Raw genomic sequence first — 13,463 nt, forward strand, 5'->3', positions numbered from 1 at the left:
AATCCTATAGGAAGAAAAATAGAGTGTGATCCTGTAATTTAAACAGTGCGCTACAATGGTATGTGCACTGAATTAAAAGGAGCTAAAATAATGGTGTATGAGCACAATGGTCCCAGTTTTTGAATGATTAGCTTTAAGATGTTTTATTGTAGGGTTTGTTTTTTGTGTAACGCTAATATATGTAAAACTAAAATAGTTACTAATTGCTGACACCACCCTGTGACCTGAAAATAAAAAGGCCTATATGGTACCTCAGAGTAAGACAGTAAATTCTGTCAAGTAGTGCAGCTCCAGAAATATTTATCCCATTCTCTTCTCTGCTAGACCAACTTACTTGTCCAACTAACAGACCTTTTGGCATGGTTCCAGTGTCCACAAACCTGCGTGTGAACTGATTGATTTCTACCTGCTTCAGATGTTGTTTCCCAGTTCGAGGAGTCCTCTCCACCCTGTAGGAAAACCCAGCATAATTCCCCAACATGTAAATCAAACAATGAAAATGTATGCCTTTCACTTCTTTTTAAGCTAGTTACAGGATCTTTTTGTCTTGAGATTTCAGCTGTACAAGGATCAAAAAAGTGTCTAATTCCAATTTTACTGATGCAAATATTAATTAAAGGTAATTTAGGTAGCCTTACAGTCTTTGGTCTGGTTGTTTGTGCTGGAGAGGAAGAAATTATAATAACAAGGTGATAGCGTGTGCTGAGCTTGTCGAGTCAACTGGTCAGATTTGAATCTGTCATCTGTGGTGACAGAAATGATAATGCACGGAGGAAATTCTCCCTTGCAGTCACTGGGAACAGTATGGGGTGGGGGGAACTTAGACCCAGCAAAGGATAAAACCAATCTCCTTTATACAGAGTAAAAGAAATGGGGAGCTGTGCCTAGACCCTGGGGAATAGGAAAATTTAAACCTGAATGTTCCTGAAGAGCTCTGACAAACATTTCTTTTTGCTAGCTGTAGAAGGCCCAGAGATTGCCCACACTTCTTTGGGAACTGGCACTAACGGAGGTATACATTTATTTTGCTTTGGCTGAAGTCTCGGCAGTGATTTTGTCACAGCATGGGTGGGTTGAGCTGAGCTAGGGGCTCTAACCAGGAATAATGCAGTTTATATGCCTTTCTTATCTTCCCAACTCCAGGTCTGGAAGGAGAGGTGGTGTCTACAAGAGACTTGGGGCAAAGTCATCTTAGTAAAGGATGCTGCCATCAAAAGTGTCTATGGGAAGTTCTGTCTTTCTGTGCTCAATGTTTTGTAGACTAGACTCAAGGGAGAAATTGCTTCTGCTTCCTCAAGGATAGACTTGGATAAGAGCAAGTAAGATAAGGGAGCAGAGGGAGGTGAAAGAGAAGGTTGTTTCTCAGCTTGAACAAGACTTCATTGAAATGTTACACTGAAGGGGTTTTTTTTGGTGGTTATTGCTAGAAGGTTGGGTAACTCCAGTCTGTGTACTCTGTTGCCATGTGTTAGCCTGGCTCTTGGAAGACAACTTATAGCTTTTGTCCTTCTTTAACCTGCTTCTTCTGGAGCTGGGGGGCGTGGGAAGAACCTGACATGACTCCAGGTATTGTGACACAGAAAGCTATGCCTTTGCCATGTCTTGTGATTAGTCAGAAAGAGATACTCCAGAGAAGTTCAGAGAAAAACAGAAATGACTAGGGGGGTTCCTGGACTGACTTATGAGGAAAAAATGAGAAAGTTGCTGCTGTGCATCTGTACAGTTCTGCTAAGTGATTAATGGGGAATGTGATGATAACATACAACTAATTGAGGCTTGTATATGCCAGAGAGAGGGGAATTACTTCGGTGTTGTATGATGAGGATGAGTAATCAGCACATACTGCTGTACTGAAGGTGGCTGGATGAAGTACCTAGAGCAACGGCAGTTGCTTGATGGTGAAAGAGAATTGCGTTAGACGCTTGTTTTAGGAATATCAAATACTAAAAATCTGTTATTACCTGATAATGCAACTTAAATTTTCTCACAAAACCCCACATTTTTTCTCTGTGATTTCTTCTTCATAGCTTAGGATGTTTTAAACAAGACTATTAAATACTGTCTTGCTTCATAAATTATGAAAAATAAACTGGAAGAAACTGCACTGGAAGGAAAGTGAATTGGGCAATTCTAGAAGCCTCTCATGTCTGCGTTTCCATAGACTCTTATTAGAAATCTAGGGAAAACTATTTCTGTAGCTATATGCCACAATTTTCAACAGCAAATGCTGTGGAAGGAATTGAAATAAACAGTTTGATGTTATACGTCTCTTTTGAAAGGCTGTGGGTAACCTCTTAAGTCTTAGAGAAAAATCACCTTTTCAAAACCTTGAAGCAAGGTTGACAGCTTCTACTTGGAATATTAAAGTTTACTGGCCATTTGTAACAGCCACTGATAAAAATACAAGTTTAGGAAATCAGACTCTCAGGTTTCTGCTGAAACTGTAAGTCAGGTAACTAAATGTTCTGCCAAAGTAAAATGAATCTCACAGAAGCAGTCTTACTTAAGACTCTTTTGTCCAGTGAGGTATCCTGGGATACACCATGGAGCCACAGAATACCAGTAGTTAAGCCCAGTTTGGCTCTGGCATGATATTCATTAACATTGCTTCTCTAGAGCAGGCTAAAAATACTTTAGTAATAATAACATGAAATACACTATTTATGTGAAGGTTTACTAGTTGGCTGTCGGCTGTTATTGGAGTATTACTCCAGTACCAAACTATTACTTAAAATAACAACAGCACAAATACAGCTAAAATAAACCCATTGGACCCTAAACTAGCTAAATTATACCTATTAAAACATTTACAAACCCTTATGTAGTGCTTATAAAGATGTACTTGATTAATAGCTATGATCAGGAAGCACCTACAGTGGAATTTGGAAAATTAGGTGCCAACCTATTTTTCATTTTTTCTGTCATGCTTTTCTATCTCATGGTCCTTGGTCCTACTTCCCACATAGAAGACACTGTACTGAAGAGTAGAGTTGTATTGCACCATCTTGAATATTCTCTGCTTTGCTATTAAGGAGAGGAAAGAATCACAGAAGTATTGCTTTTCCCTATAGCAAAGGAGGCTATTAGTACGCCATCCTGCTTGAAAGAGCTCCGAAATTTTGAAACATGTCATAACAAAGAAAACAATACCATGGTGCAAGAGCACAAATATTATGACAGTGTGTTCTCTCAATCCTTCCTCATACACACTCCCTCTGGCTCTGGAAAACAGGACAAAGGCCTGGTCCATTCAGATGCATAGAGCCAAAACTTCCTGAAGGCAATTACAACGTTTAGCTCCTATGCAGGGCTGGAGACTACACAAATTACCAGCCATTCTGAAGCTAGCAATCTATATAATATAAATAATGATGCGTTAATACAGGTTTGAATGTCTAGAGAGGGCCAAGCTCTTGCTAGCCATCTGTCTGATTTTATGATGGGACATTTGCACTTCATAGATGGCTTTTCTGAAGCTGGTTTTGAGACTTATGAGTGTCAAGGAAGACCGGAGAGTTTATTCAAGAGGAAAATGTTCTCTCTCCATAACATAAATGAAAAATGGAACCATATTCACCCCATTATTAAAGAGCTACTGCAGCACTAGGCAAAGTTGCAACAGGGTACAATCACCCTTGCCAAAATCACAGCTTCAGTGCCTTGAATTTGGCTGGAGGTGTATTTCAACTTTGTTTTTATGTCTACTCCAGACTTAAAAGGCAAAAAGCCTGGCACAATAAAGGAAATCTCTTGTCTGTTATTAAATGAAACACCTCCCCCAGTTCAATGAAGATTGCGCAAAATCTGGACTTTCGTTGAGAAGTTCTACCTTTCCATGTGGGGCTGCGATTGTCCTCCTTGCTCTTGTGTAGGAAGTTTCACCTTGGGATACTTAAGGCATGGTGCAAAAGATGAAGGGCCTGTGAATCTCAGTCCTTTGTGTGTGCCTTTTTCTGGGGTGAAATTTCTTTCTGTTAAGTGTTTTCTGTGTCTGATACATCCTGCCAAGGTACCTAAGAACCACCCTTTTGAAAAAGGGCTTGGGGCACAAAAAACGGACAAGGTCCTGAGGCAAGATTACACCCATCCTCTTTCAGTCCTCTCAGCATCTAGTATGAAATTAAGCTGATACCCAGGGCTGCACTTTTGCTTAGGAGCTTTCACTAGAGATCTGTGGTTGAATTACGTCTTGTAGCTGGCACTGCTGTGCTGAGATGGCTCTTGAGTAAAGCAGACTTCTTCCTGAGTAAGGGTTGGGGATACTGAAGGGCTACCTATCCCATCTTATGGTCATTGGGAGTGTAAGAGCTGAGAGCAAGTTTCAGGCTTGTCACAGTTTAACTCCAGCTGGCAACTAGGACCACAGAGCCATTCCCTCACTCCGCTCCCTCAACAGTGAGATAAGGAGAATGAGAAAAAAGCATCAACGAGAAACTCGTGAGTTGAGATAAAGACAGTTTAATAGGACAGTAACGTGAGACAAAATAATAATAATAACAATGGTGAAGGAATATACAAAATGAGTGATGCAATGTAATTGTTTGCCACCCAACGATCGATTGCCCGTCCTGTCCCAAGCAGTGATCATGGATTCCTGTCCCCTGGCCAACCCCCATTTATATACTGAGCATGACATCTATGGTATGGAATATTTCTTTGGCCAACTTGGGTCAGTTGTCCTATCTACGCTTCCTCTCAGCTTGTATGGAAAGCTGAAAAAGTCCTTGACTGCTTAGGAACAACTGAGAACATTAGTGTATTATCAACATTATTCTCATCCTAAATCCAAAACATAGCACCATACCAGCTGCTATTAAGAAAATTAACTCTCTCCCAGCTGAAACCAGGACAAGACTTCATCAGATCTGGCTGGTGAAAAATCGGGTTAATCAATTGATAGGAAGATAACACAACCAAAATGCTGCCCTACTGACATCTCTCCACTAATTTAAAGGAGTAGAACTCTCTGTCTCCACTGTAAAGGAGAATAGGCACAGTATTACTGTATTCTTCTGTTGCACAGGATCTATGTAATATATACAAAGTGTTATCCACAGGTCACTTTCACAAGCTTGTTTCTTCTGTGAGCTCCTGTTTGTCATCCATTAATTCCTGAAGTGCTTAAACTTCTCCTTTGTATGAATTTGATCTTAATCCACAAAGGAGGAGTGTATGCAGTTTTGCTGCTCAGTAGGTAAAAATTTTAAGAGATTTAGGGAAGTGGTTAGGAGTAACATTATTCAAGTAAGAAACTGTTTTTATCGCTATTGGGGAAGGAGGACAAGAAAGACAGAAGCCCTGCAAAAATGTTGGATGAAAATATTTTGGTTGTCAGGTATGATTTTTTTTCTCTTTAAGGCACAGGAAGACATTCAGAACCTGGAAGAGACGAAACAGCTATGGAACAAAAAGTCTCGGAAACAAAATATACTTATTTGGAAAGCCAAATTTCTTTTCAAAAATGCAGTTAAAACCAGAGCCGAGTCGGACAAGAATTCATGTGCACTTCTGCTCAGGCTGGGCTTTACAGTAAGTGCTGCACAAAGAAAGTCTGGAGAGCATGGAGCAGCCAGCATGGGATGTTTGCAGATCCTCTCACATGCCGATGAACAGTCTGTTACTCTCCCTGTTCCAGCCAGGCTTTCTGTGACACTGACATCAGTTTTGCCCGTACAGCATGTAAAAATCCCTCAAGTATCCCAAACTGCACCCATCCAACCAGCACTCAGATACTCTGGGTGATGTAGAACCTCGTAGAGCTGAAAGAACAGGGCACAAAAGTATCGGCTTACTGCTGATGTGTCAAATATCAAAAGGAGAAAGGCTTTGTCTCTCTTCTGTCATGCTGATTTATTAGACGTTAAGAAAGACAAAGTACCCAGACATACGAACGTCGCTGTTTCGGGAAGGTCTGCGAAATGGTTAATGTGCTTGTTCCACACAAAAATGTAAAGTGTCGGTTCTCTGATTACCTGCTGCTGGAAAGTGTTTGGACAGGTGCTGTGTTTCACCAGCCGTCTGTCACAGCTGACAGCCCGGATTTATGGCTGTACACCAGGGCTGGCCTCCCCCCCTCCGCCGGCTCCGGTCCGGCTCCGGCTCCGGGTCCCGGCCAGCCGGGCGCCCCGGGCGGGGGCTGCGGGCAGGGCCCCCCCGCCCTTCTACCTCTGCCGGGAACGCCGGGCAGGATGACAGCCGGGACCCAGCCGTTTTTTTCAAATTCTTATTTTTCCCCCGTAAATTCACTTGCCTGTGATCCAGCTCCCTTGCTCAGAAACGCAGGCAGGGGCTAATCAGTATGGCGAATGGTGGAAATCCGTCCCTTGCCTCCTCTTCAGAGGATGATGCTCAAACAGGAGGAGGTGGAGCAGACGCGACCCTTCACCAAGCGAAAGCCCCCCCCAGCCCTGCCGCTGAGCGGGTTCCCGGCAGCGGGGGCGGGGGTACCTGCCCGCCCTCCCACCGCCTCGCCCGGCAGCCCGGGTGCCAGGGGGTCCCTCAAATCCTCATCCCGACCTGCTGGGGAAATCCCAGCAAGCACTAGGAAAGGACCGCGAGGACGTAGATACTCCTTACACTGTGCTGTTGACGTACGTTTCCCGACGTAGCCGAAAATCGAGATTCATAGAAGGTAAATACTTTTTAACAAGGCACGTTTCGAACTTTGTGGCTTTTTGGTTTTTTTAATGCTCAGTTATTTTTTTAATGAAAAGGTGACTTTTCTAAAAGTAAAAAGTCGAATGTCATCCTATTAAGCATACGTTTACACACACATTCATCCCTACTCACGCTTACGTACATTCGATTAAATACGCTCTTGTGGTTGTAATAACAAATTCCACGTTCCGTCAAGGTGCTTTTAACATACCCTGAAATATAACCACTGCAGATCGACAAAACCAAAAGATATTAGCAGTTGCATACTGACGGCTCATATGGGCTCCTATAAAGAAAGAGTTGTTAAAATACAAGATAGAGGAAGAGGTAGATGATAGAAGGACAGATTAACATTTGCACAGAGGCTTGAAGGCAAGAACGATGTCGAAATAGTGTGTGTGTGTGTGTGTGTGCATGCGTGTACATAAAAACCAATTCCTTCAAGGGTTGGATTACTTCATACATTAGTCACTAATCTCTCGCAATGTTCTGATGAATGTTATGGTCTGAGCTAAACACACCGTGAAATCTGCTTGAGCTTTATTGAAACAAGTCCGTGTTTTCGCCGGCAGATTGTTCTGTTTGAAGCTTTCCTTTCCCAGCACACCTTCGCTATTCGTCAAAAATTTTTTTTTGCGAGTGGGATAGAAGCTATTCAGCGGCTGAACCCGGCGCTGAGAGAAAGGGAGGTGGGGGAGAAACTCCAGAAATAAGAGTGATTAGAAAAAAGAACAACCAGTGCCCCAAATTCTGCCTGTCATCGTTTGTTTAGGTGATCTGTGCTTACAGAACACTTGGAGGGGGGAAAAAAGCCCGCCTATTTTCAAAATATTAATGAAAACAAACAAACGAACAAACAAGCCGCGAATTATCGTTGCGGCGTTTGTTTAAAGCTCTTCGAGTTCGGGGACGCCACTGAATTGTAATTCAGTACCACGGGCGGTGAAAACCCCATCCTTTCCTTTTTCCGACTCGGCCGTTCTGAGGCTTTCCTCGTCACTTGTGACAATACGAAGCAGCCTTAACAGAACACTAGTCGGGAGAAGACAACGTGTGTAAACTTTTTATTTACCAGCAAATATTCAGCAGCGTTCCCCCTGCTGAGGTTTCGCCCGCTGTCGATGCCAGCGCGGCTGTCCCCACCAGACGCAGTTGGAGCCCGGCCGTGCCAACGACCTTCCTGAAGCGAGTTTTCTTTGGACCGAGTGATGACAGCAGGATTACATTTTGTCTGCTGTCTTTCGGGGGGGGGGAGGGAAAAAGGGGGCGGGGGGGGGGGGAGGGGAGGGAAGGCAGGCAGATGCGCAGAACTTCCTCAGGCTGCCCCCAAATCGTGGAGCCAGCCTGCAAATCCGCCTGCCTGCAAACCGCCAGCCTTTCTGCAGGGCTTGAGCACCGCCGGGGAAACCTGATTTGACTCGAGGAATTGAAGAGGGCTTCCAAACCTGGCGGCAAGCCCAAGAGGAGAACCTCTCACCTCCCGTGGTCAAAAGAAGGCGGGTCGGTACGTGGCACCTCTAACCCGCCGGGAGGGATGGGGAGGAAAAGGGCGGGCAGCCCGGCTGCCCCCGCAGCCCCGCTGCTCCTCCGCTCCCCTCCCTCCGCGCCAGCCCAGGTATCCCGCTCTTCTCCTTCTTACCGTCTTTATTTAGGGGACAGGTTTTGTTCGGGGGAAAGGGGAGGGGGGGGGAAGAAAAGAAAAAAACATTGTGGCCGAGCGTCAATAAAATGCACACGCACATATATTATATACACAAAAATAAAATACGAAAAAAAAATTACTCTTCTCTTTCCAGTAGCAGTGGTCTCGGCCTTAAATGTACAACGCCAACGCCTGACAATTCCTTGAGCCTCTTCCCCTCTCCCGCCTCCCCCAAGAACAATAATTAATTAAAAAAGCTGCACTCTCTTTGTGTTAGAAACACTACTTTTTATAAATAATTTAATGTCCTCCCTTCCCACGAAATGCTAGTTGCCGGACAGGAGAAAAGGTTTCTTTTGGCACAGTGATGCATTGCTTTGCAGTACAGACCTACGGCTTCACAGCAGCCCCCGACCCCCCCATCCCTCCCCACCCCCCCGGCAGGCTTCCCCGGCCCCCCCTCCCTCCTCCCCGCCATCCCGAGTGCACAGCGCATCCCCCGGCTGCCGCCGCCGCGGGTCTCCGCGGGGACACCCCCTGCCCGAGGCTTCGGTGGCAGGGGATGTGGGGACAAGAGGGGGGACAGAAAGGAGGCGGCGAGAGGGTGGCTGAAGTCAAGTAGTCTCAGCGAACAGTAAGAAGCACTTGAGGCTCATGGCTATGTCCAAAACGACAATTGTTTTGCTTTTTTGATATTTTTTTTTCCTTTCTTTTGGTTTACGTTAAACCCACTGTCATTTCAGTAAGGCACAGTCACCGAGGCTTTTGCTTGGAGGCTTTGGTCGCCTCTGGAGTTAAAGTGCGGGATCCAGAGCCTCCTCCTTTCCCCCTCCCCGCCTCCCCGGGCAGGCCCCTCGCAGGGGAGGAGAGGGGGGGCTCCATTAAGCCAGGGGGGTCTCCAGCGGCCCGGCCAGCCGGAGAGGCCCGTAGAGCGGGGAACCGGGCGGCGGTCCCCGCCCGCCTTTGGGGAGGACGGCGGGGAAGAGCGGCGCCCGCGGCCGCTCCGGCGGCTCGCCCGGGGCCAGCGCCTGCCGCCCGCCCGCCAGCAGCAGCGGCGGCGGCGGCGGCTCGCCCAGCCCGTAGGCGCAGAGCTGCAGGAGGCCGCCGCCGTAGAGGGCGGCGGCGGCGGGCGGGGGCTGCGCGGCAGGTGGGTAGGGGAGCAGCGGGTACGGACCGGGCAGCAGGTGCGGGGGCGCGGGCGGCGGCGGCCAGAGGAGGCGGACGTGCGCCGGAGGCGGCGGCTGCGGGGCGGTGCGGGGCCCCGCCGGCCGCCGGAGGAGGCTCTCGATGGCGAAGGAGCTGGAGAACTTGGCGCCGCCGCTCCCCGCCGCCGACGCGGACGCCCCGCCGCCTGCCGCCGCTGCTTCCTTGTCGGCGGGGCCAGGCGCGCAGCGGCAGGGCGAGGAGGCGCAACAGCACGGCGGGGAACCGCCGGGGGACGCGGCGCCCGCTCCGGCCGCCTCCTGCGGCGGCGGGGCGGCTGCGGGGCGGGCGGGCTGCGGCGGCGGCGGCGGCGGGGCGGCGCGGCTGAGGCGCTTGCGGCGGCGGCGGAAGACGCCGTCGGCGAAGGTGTACTCGCTGCTGGGGTTGAGCATCCAGTAGTTGTCCTTGCCCCAGGGCCGCGCCGGGTCGCGCAGCACCTTGACGAAGCAGTCGTTGAGGGAGAGGTTGTGGCGCACCGAGTTGCGCCAGCCGGTGTAGGCGCCGCGGAAGAAGGGGAAGCGGCTCATCAGGTAGTCGTTGATCTCGGCCAGGGTCAGGCGGCCGCCGGCCGAGTCGCGGATGGCCATGGCGATCAGGGCGATGTAGGAGTAGGGCGGCTTCGGCCGCCGCGTGTAGGGCTTCCCCTTGGCGCTCTCGGCAGGCGGCGGCGGCGGCGGTTGCGGGGCGGGAGTCGGCGGCGGGGGGTGCCCCGGCCTCCCGGCCCCGCCGCCGGGGCTGTTGACGGCGCAGTCGCCGTCCGAGCCCAGCTCGCTTTCAGCCGGCGCCGGGGAGAGGGAGCCGCTGCCTTCCTGATCGCTGCCGGCGCTCAGCTTGTCTTCGTAGTGCTGCGAGAACACCTCCAGCTTCATGGCGGCGGCGCCGGCGGCACGCCCGGCTCTGCCGGGCGGGTGCGACCCCCGACCCTTGGCGCGGCGTCAAGGGCGGCGGGGGACGCCGAGGCGACCCGGGCGGAGGGTGTGAGGGGGTAGGTTTTTACCCCGGCTCCGGCTCGGACAGCTCGGCGGCGGCAGGCGGGGCAGGGCAGCGGGGCTCCGCGCCCGCCTCACCCGGCCGCCCCGGGGGTCGCTGGCGGGGGGCTGGCCCCTTCCCCGCCGGCGGGTGCCCTGCTGCCCTCGGCGGGGGACGGGGCGCTTCCTCCGGCTTCCACCTCCTTCTCCCCCACCGGGGCGCTCGCTCTCTTTCCGCCCCCCCCTTTTTTTTTGTCCTTCTCGCTCTTTACTCCGGCTGCTCCATGGGGCCGGAGGAGAGCGGGTTGCCGCAGAGGGGCGAGGAGGCCCCCGCGGAGCCGGTGCGAGCGGGCGGGCGGGCGGCTGCCGGAGCCGGCTCCTCTCCGCCTCCCCCCGAGCCCGGTCCTCCTCGGGGCCGCTGCCGATGTTACCGTCCGGCGGTCCCCGGGCGCGGGGAGAAGCTCTCGAGGGACGTCGGGGTTACTCCGCTTCTCCGGCTTCGGCCCCGCTTAGTGCCGGGACGCCGGGCTGGCTCCTCGCTGCGGCGCGGGCAGCAGCCGGGTTATTAGGGTTATTAGCGTTATTGTCATTATCTCTCTCTTCCCCTGTGGTTCTGTGTCTCTCCACCACTTTCAGACCAGCCCATTATAACGCCGGCGAGAGGCGGAGCCAGGACAAAGATCTGAAAGGGTGGTGGGTGGAGAAGCAAGGTAGCAAAGGTGGGTATGCGCTAATAAGCCGTATCAGAGCCGTAATTAGCTGAGATGACAGCGAGGTCTTGTTGGAAAGTTATTTTACGAAACTTGTTTGTATTTTCTCCTGCCAGGTCCCTCCCCTTCCCGGGTATTTCGAATGAAGCCGCAGTTCGGCGCGACTTCGCAGAGCCGGGCCCGCCTCCCAGGTGTAAAATGCAGAATGACTTATAGGTGGCAGAGCAGAACCTGTTACATGCAGTGATTTATTTTAATAGCGCCGTATATAGCAACAAGTTGTAATGTGACAGCTCAACAACCTGTTGGAAAATAATGCACGGCTTCGCCGTTGTGAATTCCTAATGATTTATGTAGCCTGACAAAGTCATTTCGGTCCTGGCCCCTCTTTCCTTCTGTCATAACCACACCCGGTGAAGGGGTAAATGGGAACAGGTAGGCAATGCTGTGGGCTTTTGCTACGGGAGAATCAGTCAAAACCTTCACCTTAGTTTTAAGTGTGTTAATGTACGTATAGTAGCGTTGCTTGATCTCTTCCGGATAGTGTGTTTGTAACCTCTCTGTTACAACTGTCGCTGTCCAATAAAATCTTTTATTGTGTTTTTAGAATGTGACTTTGCTTTAACGTTTTTTTTTTGCATGTTGTGGTTTTTTAGCTGGGATAAAGTTAATTTTCTTCCTAGTAGGTGCTGTGTTTTGGATTTAGTATGAGAATAATGTCGATAACACATACTATTTTAGTTGGTGCTAAGTAATGCTTATATTAAGTCAAGGACTTTTTCAGCTTCCAGTAGAAGCTGAGAGGGAGCATAGATAGGACAAGCTGTCCAAAGGAACATTCCATGCTCAGTATATAAATGACATCTATAGTATCAAATATTCCTTCCTCTATCCCAGCTGAAACCAGGACAACCACAACATCATGGATCTATTGATTTTCCATAAAACTTGGGACAAAAGTTGTTCTGTAATTTTACCTAGACACTTTTCTTTCTAGAAAAATTAGTTGTGATTTTTGGTTTGGTTTTTTTTAGATTTAAGTTGCCATGGTCTTAGCTTCCTTAAGTTTTGCCTCCCTCAGCAGTATGCTGGACAGAACAACTCAATGAAGAGAGCTGTACGGCAGTAGCTTCTCTGAAAACTCCCTGTTCTGTCCCATCCTGCTTGCTGTTCAAAGTCAATTGCAAAATGCCATTTTACTTCATACGGCAGTAGCGCTGGCGTCTGCAAAACAATAACAAAACAAAAACATCAGCATAAATCTATAGCGTGGTGCTTATATTTTATTTCTCATATGTACACCTTGAATTTTGTGTCCTGGAGTAAGAGTTGGATTGCTCCATATTTTACAAAAGCAGTCTTTCTAAATCGGACCTTATTTAAGAATAAATACTTAATGCAGAGTCACTCTGGTTAAGACTATGCTGTTGTGGTCTGGCTCTTAAGGAGTGTTGGAGAGGAACATGAAAAAAGGCAGGTTTAGAAGACTGGCAGAAGAAACAAACAGCACTACTTTCTGTCTCAATCTCCCTTGAACAGAATATATGTTCCCCCCCCCACACACACCTGCAAAATGTTTCAAAGCTTTGCCATTTCTTCAGCCTGCGTGGGTCTTACATAGTAAATACTGAACAATGAGTTCTTCTGTCCTTTTGGTTGTACTCTTGCTAACTTTAACAGTAACAGGTTTGACGTCTTCCTGTTCTCACTAAAGCTGTACCAGTTCATAAAAGCTGGCAATTCAGAAAGACAAAAATAAGAGGAGGGAGACCTCTCTTGGTTCCTTGTTGTTGTTTTCCCCATGTAATGTAAACCGAGATCTTTCAGTAAAGTGTTGCACTAGCTGTAGGTGCCAATGTTTGTGTTTAAGGGTATGGGAAAAATCTATCATTCCTTCCAAAACTTGTATTTTCTAAGATGATGCCAATGGCGAGGGTAGTTTTTTTCCTCTTCCTGCTTTTGTTGTAAATAGCAGTGAAGTAGCGATGATTTGCTAGCTTACCTTTGATGTTTATTTTATTACCGTTCCACTATTTGTGTGGAAAATGTACACATTGTCTCTTATCTTTATTCAAAGAACTTAAAAAGTCATTCAAATGCTGTAGGTAAACACGTCAGACATAACAGAGGCTTTTTCACAGCCATACTTCAAGACTAGGAGTGGATGGCAAAGCTGGTTTTGCAAGATCTAAGAGGGGACAGAAGCTTGTGCTCAAAATAATACAATCACACAGATAGCTATTAATGGCTGGGAACAGGGAGCCTTTCTAAGATCAGTGCTGA

General features: G+C 48.7%; 1 protein-coding gene across 1 annotated transcript; it reads right to left on the reverse strand.

Annotated features, from left to right (window-relative positions):
• Positions 1–9,180: 9,180 nt before the first annotated feature.
• FOXQ1 (forkhead box Q1) lies at positions 9,181–10,440 on the reverse strand. The gene has a single exon (XM_054190573.1). It carries the CDS (start codon positions 10,369–10,371, stop codon positions 9,181–9,183), a length of 1,191 nt encoding a protein of 396 aa, XP_054046548.1. The 5' UTR covers positions 10,372–10,440.
• Between the last annotated feature and the right edge of the window lie 3,023 nt (positions 10,441–13,463).

This window comes from Rissa tridactyla, chromosome 2 (assembly GCF_028500815.1).
Source record: "Rissa tridactyla isolate bRisTri1 chromosome 2, bRisTri1.patW.cur.20221130, whole genome shotgun sequence".
NCBI lineage: Eukaryota > Metazoa > Chordata > Aves > Charadriiformes > Laridae > Rissa > Rissa tridactyla.

Coding starts and splice junctions, on each gene's coding strand:
- FOXQ1 (XM_054190573.1), bottom strand. CDS start 10,371: ATGAAGCTGGAGGTGTTCTCGCAGCACTACGAAGACAAGCTGAGCGCC.